This window comes from Rhinatrema bivittatum, chromosome 8, assembly GCF_901001135.1.
Source record: "Rhinatrema bivittatum chromosome 8, aRhiBiv1.1, whole genome shotgun sequence".
Lineage (NCBI taxonomy): Eukaryota > Metazoa > Chordata > Amphibia > Gymnophiona > Rhinatrematidae > Rhinatrema > Rhinatrema bivittatum.
The window spans coordinates 175,672-193,492 of record NC_042622.1 but is presented as its reverse complement, the minus strand read 5'-3'; the positions used below and the strand labels follow the sequence as shown (position 1 = coordinate 193,492).

The 17,821-nt window shown below is 47.7% G+C and overlaps 1 protein-coding gene across 4 annotated transcripts in view; it reads right to left on the bottom strand.

Moving 5' to 3' along the window:
- The window catches only part of CCM2L (CCM2 like scaffold protein), a 128,732-nt gene that overhangs the window by 49,544 nt on the left and 61,367 nt on the right, over positions 1-17,821 (bottom strand). For all 4 annotated transcript variants that reach the window (XM_029613354.1, XM_029613355.1, XM_029613356.1 and 1 more), the window contains one exon: positions 415-547. In XM_029613354.1, coding sequence (XP_029469214.1) covers positions 415-547 — 133 coding nt within the window. The remainder of the gene's footprint in view (positions 1-414; positions 548-17,821) is intronic.

The window sequence follows — 17,821 nt, the reverse complement described above, 5'->3', positions numbered from 1 at the left end:
TGACCCAATATGGCAAATCTTATATTCTTAACTTTTCTTGATAGCACTTCTGCAATATTGTTTATGAAAATTTTGAAAAGAACTGGCCCAAGGACTGATTCCTGCAGGTCACTGCTAGTACACTCTTATCCTCGGAATGAACTCCCACTCAGCTAATTTCTAACTCAGTTACTTTAGGGTCTATAACAAGGGCGTTTAGTTTATTTTCAAGTTGCCTATGCGGAAACGTCAAACGCCTTACTGAAATTCAAGTCCACTACATCTATGTTATTCATCAAAATAATTCAAATTACGCCCCGTCCTAAGAACACTATTCAGTCTTTATCTTGGTAATGCTACTTATCCTTGGATCCAGTTACACTACGGCAAGCCCTTGTCTTAGAAAGCAAAATTTAGAAAGGTAGTGAGACTTACTCCTGCAGAGCCAGGGTTGTTCTGGAGTGGCAGTGTAATGATATCCCGCTCGGTCCACACACTCTATGGTTTGGTCACCATAGATAATTTGAAAAACTTGGCATATCAAAGCACAAGATTCCTCTGCTGCGTCCTACATTTGAAAAAAGAAACTAAGTTCAAGGATTTCTTAGTGCTCTAGAGCAATGGAGCAAGAAACAATGTATTTCGCTACCATAACATAGGGTGCAATTTTTGAATAGGATACTGGGCTTGCCGTCCGGCAGGTACATTATATGCATGGAAATCCCAGCACCGCAGAGGATTGCATCCAATGCATCTGTGTACATTTGCATCTGTTTTGAAAGCCCCACACACATTTTCCCTCCCCTGACCTCTCTCCACCCATTTTTTGCAAGTAAAGTACCCATGCTGTGAAAAGTGCAGGTACTTTTACCTGTAGTGAGGGAGAGGGAGTTTTAAATAGTAACATTGTATTAATGGGAGAAAAAGACAAATGGTCCATCCAGTCTGCCCAGCAAGTAACCGCTCCATGAAGGTTACCCCCATGATTCTGTTAAGGGTAGTAGTTGCTGCTCCATGCAGATTACCCACAAGCCTTATATTAACATAGCAACATATTTATTTATTTAAAAGATGTTTACATATTGCTTCTACAAAAAATGTCAGTCAAAACAGTTTACATGTATCAATACATATAATTAAAATAACATAAAAACAAGTACCATAAAACATTAAAATAAAATAGAAAATAAAATGAAACATAATCATAGTCAATAGTCTAGTAAAGAGAGAGAAAAAGGTTATGATGAACAACCAGCGAGTGCCATGGAAAACTAGCTTCTGAACAACAGAGAGCAATCCAAAGGCCTTTGAGAACAGATATGTTTTTAAGTTTTTTTTAAAATTCATTGTGCGATGAAATTTGCCTTACGTGGTCTGGGATAGAGTTTCAGAGCGAGGGGCCTGCAACTGAAAAAGCGCGTCTTCATGTGATGTCGAGTCTAACCAACCGAACTGATGGTATTTCAAGAAGATTTTTGTGTAGAGACTAGAGAACATAACTGCCTATTCGGTTGATAGATACGGATGAGTGAACAGAGCCAAGTAGAACAGTCTTTGTACATCAGGTTATGAATAAAGGATAAAACTTTATATTGTATTCTGTAGCCAGTAGCCAATGTAATGATTGTAAAATTGGGGGTATGTGTTCTTTTCTTGATGAACTGGTTAGAATGCGAGCAGCCAAGATTTGTATTAATTGTAAAGGGCCAAGTGCATTATCATTTTATTTATTTATTTATTTATTTAAGGCTTTTATATACCGACTTTCTTGATACAAATCAAATCAACTTGGTTTACATCGAACAAGTGGTTAACCGTAACCGTAACAATTAACAAGAGACATAGATTGAAGAAGCAAAAAAAAAAAAGTTACATGTAGATTGAGATCATGTAGATTGAGATAGATTGAGATCATGTAGATTGAGATAGAGGGCATTACAGCAATCTATACCTGTAAGAATGAGAGATTGCAGAACAGTGTGCAATTCGTTAGCAAACAGTAAAGAGCGGAGGCATTTTAACAAATTAATTTTGAAAAAGGATTTTCTAACGGTAGTACAGATATGGTGAGACATACATAGTCTTGAGTCTAAGATTACAGCAAGGTTATGGGCTTTGGATACAACTGGAATATGTGAGTTATCTAGAAGTAGATGAAATGGGGGACTACAAGCAGAATGTGGTATGGTTGAGAGGTGAAGAATTTCTGTTTTGATGTATTTAATTTGAAGCGATTATGGGATGGCCATATGTTAATAGTTTTAATATATAGACATATAGTAGAAAGAGTAGGAGACCATAATGTAGAATAAGGTACAAAAAACAGAACGCTGTCAGCATAACTAAGACTGTTAAGGAGTTGGCATAGTGGTATTAGACAGATATTAAATAGAAGAGTGGAAAGTGAAGAACCTTGAGAATACCATTTAGATGAGTGGGGACCAATATTGATCTGATGTGGACAGTTCGACAGTTATGTACGAAACCAGTTTAAAACAGTGTCAGTCAAGCCAATGGACTGCAATTGATGGAGCAACCTTCTTGAAAATTCAGACACTGCTGCTTGATGTGCTTTGCTTTTGGATTTGTCCATAGAAGCCGTCCTTTGCTTTTTCCCTTATGTCTGCGCATCAGTACCCCATACCATAAAAGTCAGGGCCCAGAGTGGTTTTCATCTGAATCCAATGCCCCTCCCCCACCATCAAAGCGGAGAACGTTGTTGCAGTTGTGTGAAAAGTATCAAGGCAGGGAGGGTAACTTTTAAATAGGTGTGCGGGTGCACATGTGCGTGCGTTCATTGGCCTGTGCCCAGGGTCGCAGGCACTTCATAACATATGCAAGTATATGCGCGCATATGCATGCATGTTATAAAATAGCCTGGAAGCATGTACATGTGCAATCAATTTTAAGTGGAAGTGCGCCTACACACGTAAATGCCACTTCTACCATGTAAGTGGGGGGATTTTAAAAGACACATGCGCCGACGCCATTACCAGTTTATTCCCAGTTCTCCCAGGTAAAGGATAGGACTTCCACACCCTCCTAGTTTAGTAGCCTATCTTCTTCCCTGCTAACCCTGAGCCTTAACCTGCTGATCTGTCTTTATTTTATAACTTACACGTCCTCCAGAGCAGAAGTTATGCGGCAGGAGACCCCAGCTTGCGCCTATGTGCCTAAGTATTTATGCGCTAATTTCAATATGAAATCCAGGAATACACAAGCCCCACCCAGACCATGGCCACACCCCACCCCTTTTTTTGAAGTTTTCATTTGTGCATGTAGTGGCATGGACGCGCATACTCAGGCGGCTTTTAGAATCCGCTTGGCACATGTCGACTCAACTTGTGCGCATATCTCCCAGTTTTGGCACGTTCCAGGCTTTTAAAATTCACCTTTCCCTGGTTAAGTATAGTTATCCCCTTGCATACTGTTAAGGATAGTAACCACCCTAGAGCAGGTTACCCCCATGCACCCTTCTCTTCATTCCCATCCTCTAGCCTTTAGGGATCCACAGTGTTTATCCCATGCCCCTTTGAAATCTTTGACTGTTTTTGTGTTCACCACCTCCTCTGGAAGGGCATTCCAGGCATCCACCACCCTTTCCATGAAGAAATATTTCCTGATGTTCGTTTTGAATTGTCCCCCTGGAGTTTCATTTCATGACCCCTAGTTCTACTGTTTTCTTTCTAACAGAAAAGGTTCAAAATCTGTGCATCATTAAAACCTTTCACGTATCTGAAGGTCTGTATCGTATCTCCCCTGTACCTCTTCTCTTCCAGGGTGTACATATTCAGATTCTTCAGGCTACCCTCATAAGTCTTCTGATACAGACCCCACACCATTTTGGTTGCTCTTCTTTGGACTGCCTCCATCCTATCTCTATCCTTTTGAGGTATGGACTCCATTGCTGAACACGTGAGGCCTTACCAAAGACCTGTACAATGCTCACCACCTCCTTTTTCTTACTGGTTATTCCTCTCTCTCTGCAGCCTAGCATTCTTCTAGCTTTTGCTATCACCTTTTCACATTGCTTCTCCTCCTTCAGATCGCCAGACACTATCACCCCAAGGTCCCTCTCCCAGTCCCTGCACATTAGTCTTTCACTGCCCATCACATACAGTTCTTTTGGAATACCTCACCCCAGATGTATAACTCTGCACTTCTTGATAGTGAATCCCGCTGCCAAATCCTCCACCAGTCTTCAAGCTTTCTTAAATCACTTTTCATTTTCTCTATTTTTTTTCAGGCATGTCCACTCTATTGCAAATCTTAAGATCATCCACCAATAGACTTAACCTTCTATCCCTTCGCAATGTTGCTCAGAAAAATATTGAACAGAACCAGTTCCAAAACTCATCCCTGTGGCACTCCATTTAACACCACTCTTTCTTCAGCGTAGAATCCATTTACACTGTCTCCTGTCAGTCAACCAGTTTGCAGTCCATGCCACTGCCTTGGCATCCTCTGCCAAGCTTCTCATTTTGTTCACAAGTCTCCTATGTGGGACCATATCAAAAGCTTTACTGAAATCCAAGTAAATCGCATTGAGCGCTTTTCCCTAATCCAATTCTCTAGTCACCCAATCAAAAAAATCAATCAGATTTGTCTGACAGGATCTTCCCCTGGTAAATCCATATTGGCTCAGGTCAAGCAACCCATCGGATTGTAGATAGTTCATTATCCTTTCCTTCAGCAGAGTCTCCATTAATTTTCCCACCACCAAGGTGAGACTAATCAGCCTGTAATTTCCAGCCTCCTCTCTGCTCCCACTCTTGTGAAGTGGGACCACCACCGCTCTCCTCCAATCTCACGGCACCATGTCCATTTCCAAGGATCTATTGAACAGGTCCTTCAACAGACCTGCAGGATATCTCTGAGCTCCCTCAGTATCCTGGGATGAACCCATGGCCTTTGTCCACTTTCAGTTTTCCTAGCTCTTCCCATACATTCTCTTTTATAAATGGAGTTTCATCTATAAATGGAGTTTCAAACTGGAATGCCATGCCCCCCGACCTTCAACTCGAACCCTGCACCCACAAATTAAAAAAAAAACTCAAAACCTGGCTCTTCAAACAAGCCTTTGAATAATCTACTTCCCCTTGCTCTTTTGTCCTTGCTGACTTCACCACAAGCACCAAACTGTTTTATTACCTCTGTTTATTCTTATTACCCCCTTTGTACTTTGAGTTTTCCACACCCTCTCGTATACTCCATTCTCAATATTCTTTTCGTTCCTTACCCAGTTTTATTATGCTTTATTATGTTATATAGTTAATTATACCTTTGTTCCCCACCCTGTTTCATAATGTTATATTGTTCTATGTAGCCATTCCTCCTGTTACATGTAAACCGATGTGATGTTCTTTGAACGTCGTGTTGTGATCCCGGTCGCAGCACTCGTGACCGGGACCTTACCTTCTCTTCCGGGGTCCCGGGCCCGGGAGCTCCTCCTTGGTTCTCTGGTTCGTGGGCCTGGTTCCTGGCAGCAACCTCCGTGCCTGGGCGGGCCAGTACGGCCTGTTCTGCGGCGGCGTCTCCACGAGGGAGACGCCGCCGAGTTCAGCCTCTCCCCTCCTAAGCGCGCGCGTGCGAGGAGGGTGAATTTAAAGAGCTTTTCCCGCCACATGGCGGGTTGCCCCTTTCCATGACGTCAGGCGCCGGCAAATACTTAAGGCCGGCGTCTGCCTCTGTTTTGTTACGAATGGGCTCCGGTCAGGAGTCGTGAACATCACCCAGAAGGGTGGCTCCAGGTGGAGAGAGACAGGAATGGCTAGAAACAGTGTCTGGGTCCAGGCTGGGTCAGGGCAGGCGGCAAGTAGCAGTGTCTGGGTCCAGGCTGGGTCAGGGCAGGCGGCAAGTAGCAGTGTCTGGGTTCAGGCTGGGTCAGGGCAGGCGGCAAGTAGCAGTGTCTGGGTCCAGGCTGGGTCAGGGCAGGCGGCAGATAGCAGTGTCTGGGTTCAGGCTGGGTCAGGGCAAGGCAGGTCAGAAGGCCCGTAGGCCACACACAGTAAGCAGGGCAAGGCAGGTCAGAAGGCCCGTAGGCCACACACACACAGAAGGCCCGTAGGCCACACACCGTAAGCAGGGCAAGGCAGGTCAGAAGGCCCGTAGGCCACACACACACACAGAAGGCCCATAGGCCACACACCGTAAGCAGGGCAAGGCAGGTCAGAAGGCCCGTAGGCCACACACACACAGAAGGCCCGTAGGCCACACACCGTAAGCAGGGCAAGGCAGGTCAGAAGGCCCGTAGGCCACACACACACAGAAGGCCCGTAGGCCACACACCGTAAGCAGGGCAAGGCAGGTCAGAAGGCCCGTAGGCCACACAAACACAGAAGGCCCGTAGGCCACACACCGTAAGCAGGGCAAGGCAGGTCAGAAGGCCCGTAGGCCACACACACACAGAAGGCCCGTAGGCCACACACAGTACAAGGTAGCAGGCCCAAAGATACACCCAGAGCAAGGCAAGGTAGAAGGCCCAAAGGCCGCGCAAGGCAAGGCAAGGAATAAGGCCCGAAGGCCGCGCAAGGCAAGGTCCTGGGACCAAACGCACAGCAAGCAGGGAAGGAAGGCTAGAGCAGGGAGCCCAGGCGAGCTCGATGCCGAAGCACCGAGGGAACTGTCAGGCAGGGTTATAAGGGACAGCCCAGAACATAGAGTGGACAGGGGAGATGGACTGGGCCTGTCAGGAGAGCCAGCACTAGAGGGACCCCTGGTGGTGAGGCGGTTGCACTGCAGCCATAGCCGTAACATGTTTGATGCCTTGCAACAAGGTTACCTTCTGGTGCTTAGTTGCTGTGTGCTCTGGGCGCTTGCCTGCTTCCTTGCTGGTTCCAGTTCCAATTGTTCCAGTTCCAGTTGTTCCAGTTCCAGTTGTTCCTGTCCCGGTTGTTCCAGTTCCAGGTCTGGATCTTCCTCTCGTGTTCCAGCACCCACTTCAGTTCCAGTCCCGGTCCTTCGTGTTCCAGATTCCTGTCCCTGCTTCTGTTCCGGTTCCGGATCTTCCCTGCATCTCCAGGTACTGCTTTTCTGGTTCCGACTGCAGCCTGCCTACGACCCTCCATGTCTGCCGCCTGCCTCGACCCCGGACCGTCTCTACTGGTTTCGCTGATCGCCTAAGCCCCAGCAGCCCGGGCTCCTACGGGGGAGCCTCGGGCTTCCAGGGTGAAGTCATCGTCTTCAGTCTCCTAAGCCCCAGCGGCCTGGCTCCTACGGGCTCCTCCCGGGGGAGTCTCGGGCTTCCAGGGTGAAGATCTATCTCATCGCTCTACCAGGTATCCGCCTCCCGGCCTGTGTCCCATCTATGGAGACTCCTTTTCTCACCATCCCTCTTCTCCGTCAGGCCGGCCCAAGGGTCCACCAAGACACCCACAACAGTTTGCAAGGCCATGGACTCAGCGGATATGCCTGGCCTTCAGGCCATCCCTGGAATGGCCCAATGGCTGCAACAGCAGCAGCATTGCCTGGATGTGCTCGAAGCTACAGTGGAACGTCTTGCTAATCGCCTGGACGCCATGCCTCCAGACCCGCCTCCCGTTCCGCTGCCTGCTCCAGTGCGAACATCAGTTCACCTACCCAGCTGCCTGCGCCTTCACGCTATGCTGGGGAGGCTAAAACCTGCCGGGGTTTTTTAAACCAATGCTTCATCAGGTTCTCCCTGCTACCCCAGCAGTTCCCTACGGACGCAGTGAAGGTGGCATATATTCTGTCCTTGCTGGATGGGAAGGATTTAATTTGGGCCGCCCCGCTCTGGGAGCAAAACGACCCATTGCTCGACAACTTGCTACAGTTCATCTCCAGTTTTAAACAAGCCTTTGATGAGCCGGCTCGCCTAGCCACCTCGGAACTGCTGCAGCTGTGCCAAGGTTCCTGCTCCTTAGCTGACTACGCCATGGACTTTCGCACGCTCGCCCTCGAGGTAGGATGGCGGGACGACAGCCTCCAAGCAGTGTTCCTGGAGGGTCTGGCAGGATGCATCAAAAATGAATTGGCCGCCTGCGATCTCCCGGAGGATCTTAACACTCTCATTGACTTGGCTGGCCGAATTGATCGCCGTCTCCAGCAGAGAGCTAAGGAGGTACGACAGGTTAGACGTACCTCGTCACTAGCTCCTGTCTTCTCCAGACCACTATCTTCGGCCACTCCTCCAGCGGCAGCACGACAGGAGACTGCCACTGAAGAGCCCATGCAGTTGGGGCGTACACCACTCTCCGCGGAGGAGAGACAACGTCGCCGAATTCTGGGCCTATGCCTTTATTGCGGTTAGAAGGGCCACTTTTTGGCTTGCTGTAAGGAGCGTTTGAAAAACGCCAGAGCCTAGGAGGTCGTGAGGAGCTACTCCTAGGTTGTGCCAATGCTGCTCCTCAATGTACTGTACTGATCAGGCGGATCTTTTGAGACTCTCGCCTTCCTAGACTCAGGAGCAGGGGGTAATTTCATTCTAGAAGACTTGGTGTGCCAGCTGCAGATCCCCACGCGGTCCCGAGAAGTTCCACTGCGGATTACCTCCATTCAGGGAACACTTCTTCCAGGGAGTATCTCCGCTTCCATGGTACCCATAACCTTACACACCGGGGCGATCCATTCGGAGGAGATTGCCTTCCTCGTTCTGGAGAAGGCCATCCACCCCGTGGTGCTAGGGTTGCCATGGCTACAAAAACACTCTCCGATCATCCAATGGGATACTTTACAGATTACCAAGTGGAGCCCCTTCTGCTTCGCTAATTGCCTGAAGGTTCCGAGGGTACCAGGTCTCCCTCTTCTACACACTGCCATCGCCCTTCCAGCACCGTACACAGAGTTTTCTGACGTATTCTCTAAAAAGAAGGCGGAAATCTTACCCCAGCATCGTCCTTTCGATTGCACTTTTGATCTCTTGCCTGGAACGATGCCTCCTCGGGGGAGAGTATACCCGTTATCACTACCAGAGACTCGAGCTATGTCCGAGTATATCGCAGAAAATCTTGCAAAGGGATTCATCTGACCTTCCAAGTCACCAGCTGGGGCGGGCTTCTTCTTCGTGGGTAAGAAGGATGGGTCTCTAAGGCCATGCATCAACTATCAGGGTCTCAATGCCATTACGAAACAGGATCGTTACCCACTCCCGTTGATTCCCGAACTTTTGGATAGATTACAAGGAGCCAGAATCTTCCCAAAACTAGATCTGCAGGGTGCTTATAATCTGGTCCGAATTCGTCCGGGGGATGAGTGGAAGACTGCCTTTAACACCCGGGATGGGCACTACGAGTATCTCATCATGCCCTTTGGACTGTGCAATGCCCCAGCGGTGTTCCAACACCTCATGAACTAGATACTCCGTGACCTACTGAATACCTCTGTCATCGTATATTTGGACGACGTATTGATCTACTCCTGAGACCTGGCATCGCATCGTCAACATGTAAGGCAGGTTTTGCAAATTCTCAGAGACAATTGCCTGTATGCGAAACTGGAGAAGTGCTTCTTTGAAAAGGATTCCCTTCCTTTTTTAGGATACATAGTATCCGCCACCAGATTCCAAATGGACCCAGAAAAGGTGGCCGCTATCAAAGATTGGCCTCAGCCGAAAGGACTAAAAGCCTTACAATGCTTCCTCGGCTTCGCAAACTTTTATAGACATTTTATTCCCCACTATTCTCACATGGTGGCTCCCCTCACCGCACTCACCCGGAAGGGGGCGGATGCTGTGGATTGGCCAGAATCAGCTTGTCAAGCCTTTGAAATGCTCAAAGAGGCCTTCCTGCAGGACATCTGCCTTCGTCACCCCGACCCTCTCCGTCCATTTGTCGTGGAGGTAGACGCATCTAATGTTGCTGTGGGGGCTGTGCTTAGTCAAAGCACTAGTTCTGGTCAGCTACTACCATGCTCATACTTCTCTAGGAAATTCTCTGCAGCCGAAAGTAATTATAGTATCGGTGATAAAGAACTCTTGGCCATCAAGCTTGCTTTTGAGGAATGGAGACAGTGGCTGGAGGGAGCCATCCACCCGGTTACTGTATATACAGATCATAAGAATCTGGAGTTCTTAGGCCACCCACAACGCCTGAATCCCAGGCAGGCTCGTTGGTCCCTGTTCTTCAACTGTTTCAATTTCGTGCTCTGTTACCGACCTGCTTCCAAGAACGTGCGAGCAGACACTTTTTCCCACACAGCCGAGTTGGAGGAGAACGAGGATCAACCGTAATATATTCTGGATCCTGCAAAAATCAATCTTTCCAGCACTACAGTAAGCTCTCGGGGAAGGACGGTGGTTCCTCAACGCTCTCGGAGAGGGGTCTTGATCTGGGCCCACAATTCCCTCACAGGGGGTCATGCTGGTCACGAAAGGACTCTCGACTTGATAAATAGCTTCTACTGGTGGCCGACCGTAAGGCGAGACGTTCGCACTTTCGTTGATTCCTGTCCTACCTGCGTGATTCAAAAATCGCGAGTTGGAAAGCCCTGGGGACAACTTCAACCATTGCCCGTACCAGTGGAACCTTGGACTCACATTGCCACGGACTTTGTGGTAGATCTCCCGGCCTCAGAGGGAAATACGGTCATCTGGGTAACTGTAGACCGGTTCTCCAAGATGGCTCACTTTGTTCCACTGCCTAAGTTGTCATCTGCACCTGAATTGGCTTACCTATTCATGCAACATATCTTCAGAATCCATGGCCTTCCTCAAGACATTGTCTCGGATCGGGGACCCCAGTTCACCGCCCGTTACTGGAGGGCATTATTCAGGAAGTTCAATGTACAACTCAATCTGTCTACCGCTTTTCACCCCCAAAGTAATGGGCAGACGGAACGCACCAACCATTCCCTGAAAATGTTTCTTCATTCCTTCGCCAATGAGAGGCAGGATAATTGGGTAAAGTTGTTACCGTGGACCAAATTCTCGTATAACAACCATACCCATTCAGTCACAGGAAGTTCACCTTTCCTGTTTTCGGTAAGCAATTAAAACCACCACTGCCTCTGTCACTACCTAGTGCATTACCGGCGGTTCAACTCTCGGCTCAGCAATTAAGTTCCCTGTGGACATCTATCCAAGGTAAACTCACCAAAGCAACCAAGGCTACGAAGAGATGGGCAGACCGACATCGACCACCGGCACCCGTCTTCCTTCCTGGAGATCGAGTCTGGCTCAGCACTAAACACATTCAGCTTCGGATTCCATCCCGAAGATTGGCCCCAAGATATTGCGGCCTGTTCCGAATAGCTGAGCGTGTGGGTTCAGTGTCATACCGGCTACGCCTGCCATCCTCCATGCGTAGACGCCACAGTCTTTTTCAAAAGTTTATTGAAGTGGAGACGTATGTATTTTAAAAGCCCGACTATGGCCAAGTTTCGCTGTTAACAAACGGCTGCCTCCGGGGCTCAATTTGATTAGGACTCAAGTTGAAACGAGTGTAATCTGGACAATTATGATCCGCTATGAGATTGATCCTTCCTTTTTTATATGAAAAACATAATCTTGTTGATGTGATGTATCTGTTGGATTCCCACTCTGGCATCACATCTATCAAACTCTGCGGTAACACCAACTTCTACTCGCGTTCCAATGCTCGTCTCCACTCTGCCTAGCAAACATATAGAACCTCACTCTGAGCCATCTATTAAAACTAACTTTGGAGCCAAAATCAGATTTTGGCTCCAAAGTTTGTTTTAAAAGATGTTGTTGGTGCTATTAGTCTCGGGGGGGTTGGACGCGCGTTTTCGACGTGCTATTTTATTTATTTGAGTTTTTTCTATACCGGCATTCGCGATGGGAATCGCATCATGCCGGTTTACAATTAACAAGGTGTGACAAAAGGAAAATAAAAAGAACATTAACAAGTGCTAAAAGAAAAAATAGCAGTTACAATAAAACAGGGACATAATACGACTTGGAACGGTGAGAAGGCGATAGTAATTTAACAGTGAAAAATAAAAGAATAAAAACCTGCCTATTTAAAAGAGATATTACCCCTTACTGAATAAGAGGTAAAGCTAGCGCGTCAAAAACGCACGTCCAAATGCGGGTTAACAGTGCGCTCCACCGGAGCACACTAAGAACATGCCATACTGGGTCAGACCAAGGGTCCATCAAGCCCAGCATCCTGTTTCCAACAGTGGCCAATCCAGGCCATAAGAACCTGGCAAGTACCCAAAAACTAAGTCTATTCCATGTTACCGTTGCTAGTAATAGCAGTGGCTATTTTCTAAGTCAGCTTAATTAATAGCAGGTAATGGACTTCTCCTCCAAGAACTTATCCAATCCTTTTTTAAACACAGCTATACTAACTGCACTAACCACTAGGGATGTGAATCGTTTTTTGACGATTTAAAACAATCGTCAGATATATTTTAAATCATCAAAAATCGTTCAGAGTTGTGATACAATAGAAATTCCCCCGATTTATCGTGAAAAATCGTAAATCGGGGGAGGGGGGAAGGCGGGGAAAACCGGCACACCAAAAAAACCCCTAAACCCACCCCGACCCTATAAAACAAATCCCTTACCTTCCCCCACCCTCCTGAACCCCCCCAAAACTTTTTACGAGTATCTGGTGGAAGGGTGGGGGTGCGGGGACCGATCTCCCGCTCTCGGTCCATCGGCGCCATTTTGGCTGCCACTCAAAAATGGCGCCGATGGCCCGATAAAAAAAAAAATCCACCTGACCCTTTAAAAACGACCCCTTAGCTTCCCCCACCCTCCCGATCCCCCCAAAACATTTTAAAATTACCTGGTGGTCTAGTGGTGGTCCTGGGAGCGATCTCCCATTCTCGGGCCGTCGGCTGCCACTCATAAAGATGGCACCGATGGCCCTTTGCCCTTACCATATGACAGGGTATCCGTGCCATTGGCCGGCCCCTGTCACATGGTAGAAGCACTGCCTGGCCGGCGCCATCTTTAAAGATGGCCGCCGCCGTATTTAAAGATGGCCGCTGCCGTTGTAAAGATGGCCGCCACCATCTTTAAAGATGGCGCCGGCCATCCAGTGCTCCTACCATGTGACAGGAGCCGGCCAATGGCACGGATACCCTGTCACATGGTAAGGGCAAAGGGCCATCGGCGCCATCTTTATGAGTGGCAGCCGACGGCCCGAGAACGGGAGATCACTCCCGGGACCACCACTAGACCACCAGGTAATTTTAAAATGTTTTGGGGGGCTCGGGAGGGTGGGGGAAGCTAAGGGGTCATTTTTTAAAGGGTCGGGTGGGGTTTTTTTTATCGGGCCATCGGCACCATTTTTGAGTGGCAGCCAAAATAGCACCGATGGCCCTAGAGTGGGAGATCGGTCCCCGCGCCCCCATTGGACCACCAGGTAATCGTAAAAAGTTTTTGGGGGGTTCGGGAGGGTGGGGGAAGGTAAGGGGTTAATTTTAAAGGGTCGGGCCTTACTACAAAAATAAGAACGATGTGAATAGGAACCAATTCCGATTCACATCACCCACATCACCCACGATCAGATTTTTTCCCTCCTCTAGCCGAACCCGATCGGTAAGACGATCGGGCACACGATTCACATCTCTACTAACCACATCCCCTGGCAACAAATTCCAGAGTTTAATTGTGCGTTGAGTAAAAAAGAATTTTCTCCGATTAGTTTTAAATGTGCCACATGCTAACTTCATAGAGTGCCCCCTAGTCTTTCTATTATCCGAAAGAGTAAATAACCGATTCACATCTACCCGTTCTAGACCTCTCATGATTTTAAACACCTCTATCATATCCCCCCTCAGCCGTCTCTTCTCCAAGATGAAAAGTCCTAACCTCTTTAGTCTTTCCTTATAGGGGAGCTGTTCCATTCCCCTTATCATTTTGGAAGCCCTTCCCTGTACCTTCTCTATCGCAATTATATCTTTTTTGAGATGCAGTGACCAGAATTGTACACAGTATTCAAGGTGCGGTCTCACCATGGAGCGATACAGAAGCATTATGACATTTTCCGTTTTATTCACCATTCCCTCTCTAATAATTCCCAACATTCTGTTTGCTTTTTTGACTGCCGCAGCACACTGCACCGAGGATTTCAATGTGTTATCCACTATGATGCCTAGATCTCTTTCTTGGATAGTAGCACCTAATATGGAACCTAACATTGTGTAACTATAGCATGGGTTATTTTTCCCTATATGCATCTCCTTGCACTTATCCACATTAAATTTCATCTGCCATTTTGATGCCCAATTTTCCAGTCTCACAAGGTCTTCCTGCAATTTAACACAATCTGCTTGTGATTTAACTACTATGAACAATTTTGTAACATCTGCAAGTTTGATTATCTCACTCGTCTTAATTCTTTCCAGCTCATTTCTAAATATATTGAAAAGCAAGGGTCCCAATACAGATCCCTGAGGCACTCCACTGTCCACTCCCTTCCACTGAGAAAATTGTCCATTTAATCCTACTCTCTGTTTCCTGTCTTTTAGCCAGTTTGCAATCCACGAAAGGACATCGCCACCTATTCCATGACTTTTTACTTTTCCTAGAAGCCTCTCATGAGGAACTTTGTCAAACGCCTTCTGAAAATCCAAGTATACTACATCTACCGGTTCACCTTTATCTACATGTTTATTAACTCCTTCAAAAAAGTGAAGCATATTTGTGAGGCAAGACTTGCCTTGGGTAAAGCCATGCTGACTGTGTTCCATTAAACCCTTTCTTTCTATTTGTTCTGTGATTTTGATGTTTAGAACACTTTCCACTATTTTTCCTGGCACTGAAGTCAGGCTAACTGGTCTGTAGTTTCCCGGATCGCCCTGGAGCCCGTTTTAAATATTGGGGTTACATTAGCTATCCTCCAGTCTTCAGGTCTGTTAGGGAATAGCCACTGCTATTAATTGCATCAGTAGCATGGGATCTTCTTAGTGTTTGGGTAATTGCCAGGTTCTTGTGGCCTGGATTGGCCACTGTTGGAAACAGGATGCTGGGCTTGATAGACCCTTGGTCTGACCCGGCATGGCAATTTCTTATGTTCTTATCTCTCTACTTCTTGTAGATTTCACAGAAGGGATTCTCTAATTTACATCCAGCAGTTTAAAATCTCCAGTGAGCAAACTTCTCCTTTCTTTCCCATGTTTTGGATGTCTTCAATCAGATCTTTGTTCAGTTCTGTTTGCGTCAGAGGCCTGTTGACTACACCAGTAAAAATGGAAGCACCATCTTCTTTTTTTTTTTTAGGACTGTCCATAATGCTTCTTCTCTATCCCATATCCCTTGCAGTTCAGTAGCTTGGATATTGTTTTTGACATGTGTAAACAACTTTGAAAATTACCCTCCTAAGGACTGCGACTACTGATCATGAATTGGTTTGGTCTTCATTACTTACCTTTCCAAATTCAAGCTCAAAGCAATTTATAAATTCAGGAGTAGTGGTATAAATCCCTGCCCTAAACATCTTGCAATATAAGTTTGTATCTGAGGCAATAGTAGGTGAAATGAGCCCCTCCAGGGCTCTGTTGGCCCTACCTGCTCCACCCCATTTCAATGGAGATCCCAGGCTCTGCTGAGGGTTCATCAACCAGTTCTATATGCAGTTCGCTCTGCAGCCTTCCATCTTCCAGGATGAGCTCACAAAGGTTACCTTGATTCTTTCACGTTTGGAAGGCAAGGCGCTGGCATGGGCATCTCCCTAGTGGGTGCATTCAGACTCTCTCCTCCAAGAGCTGTCACGTTTCATGACGGTCTTTTGTTGGACATTCAATGACCCGGGGAGGCAGGCTGTAGCTAGTTCCAGTCTCCTACGTTTGCGGCAAGGTCAACGAGCTCTCAACGAATATACTATTGGGTTCCAAGTTCTTGCCACAGAATTGGCTTGGCAAGAGGATTGCCTCCGAGTCATTTATTTGTACAGTTTGCCATCCCAACTTAAGGATGAGCTTGCAGCCCACGAGCTTCCATCCTCCCTTGAGGACCTTATTGATCTTGCAGGCCGCATTGACCACCGCCTCTAGGAGCATCACCGAGAAGTTCAGACACCCCAACATCCTACTGCGGAGCATTCCCGTTCTCCACCAGCAGCAGGGTCTGCCCCCAGTGGAAACCCGCCGTCTACCAAAGCGGAAGAACCCATGCAGCTGGGCCAAGGGCGTCTGTCCCTGTGGGAACGCCTCAGATGGAGGCATTCGGGTCTGTGCCTGTACTGCGAGGCTTCGGGCCACCGCCTCCTGTCCTGTCCCGTCCGTCCGGGAAACTCCCAGGCCTAAGTAATCGGAATAAGAATATATGTAATCGGAATAAGAATTTATGCAGATGATGTGCAAATTCTTATTCCGATTACAGACTCCCTTCACAAAACCCTCTGCTTCTGGAACAATTGCCTTAAATCAATCAACCACCTGCTCTCAAGCCTCAACCTCATCCTTAACACTAATAAGACGGATATCCTCCTCATCTCTCAGGATGCCAATCATGTTACTGCCAACAATCTGCTTTCCACAATGCAACCCCCTCTACCTACACAAGTAAGAAACCTCGGAATCATCATGGATAATCAGCTAAACCTAAAAAAATTTATCCACAACACCACGAAGGACTGCTTCTTTAAACTACAAGTCCTAAAACGGATGAGACCGCTCCTCCACTTCCAAGATTACCGCACAGTTCTCCAAGCAATCATCTTCTCAAAAATTGACTATTGCAACACGCTTCTGATCGGGTTCCCAGCAAATTCCATCAAACCCTTACAGATGTTGCAGAACGCCACAGCAAGGATTCTGACTAAGACCAATAAAAGAGACCATATCACACCCATCCTACGGAACTTGCATTGGCTCCCAATCAAGTTCAGAATTATGTACAAAGTCCTTATGGTCCTACACAAAGCCATCCACAATACTGCTCCACTGAACCTTAATATCCCACTTCGGCCGCACTTACCCTCCAGACCAGTAAGACCTGCCTACAGAGACACCCTCGTCGCTCCCTCCGCAAAAAGCACATTAAGGAAACGAGCTCTCTCCACAACTGGCCCGCAGCAATGGAATGCTCTCCCACCAGATCTTCGGCACGAACAATGCCCGATTACCTTCAAAAAAAGACTCAAGACCTGGCTATTTGAGCAAGCTTTCCCTTAATTTCACTCGTGCCTTCCACATCCACTCTTCAGAAGATTAGTTCCGTATACAGGTCCACTGTGTACATGACACTTTCATTTCTCAGGTCTCTCTAGACATAAGACTCTTTTCAGCTTTAGGTACCCTTTAGGTACAGTCAATTGTTGCGGTCCCGACTGCTTCCCTTCTGTTAGGGCTCAGGCCCGCCTACCTCCGCTTCAGTGATCACCGCATTCCACCCGCTCCGGACCCCGGGGGCTTCTCTCACTCCACGTGGCGGCCGCCATTACGGGCCTGCTTCCCTTCGGTCTCGCGCGTGCGCGAGGACGTCCCTCTTGAGCGTCCAGCTCCCGGAAGCCCGGTCCCGCCCGCGCTGCTGACGTCACGCCCAAGTCCCGATATAACCGGCGTTCAGACTCTCTCTCAACGCCTTGCAACGAGGTTCACAACTTCTTAGTTGCTCTCAGTTGTGTACCTGTTGATCTCCACGTTGCCTGCTTCTGACTCCAGTTTGCTTCTGACTCTGCTTCAACTCGCTGCCTGCCTCCGACTCCTGTTTACTTCTGACTCCGCTTCAGCTCGCTGCCTGCCTCAGACTCCGGTTTGCTTCTTACTCCGCTTCAGCTCGCTGCCTGCCTCCGACTCTGGTTTGCTTCTGACTCTGCTTCAACTCGCTGCCTGCCTCCGACTCCGGTTTGCTTCTGACTCCGCTTCAGCTCGCTGCCTGCCTCAGACTCCGGTTTGCTTCTTACTCCGCTTCAGCCTGCAGCCAGCCTCTGACTCCGGTGCTTCTGACTCCGCTTCAGCCTGCAGC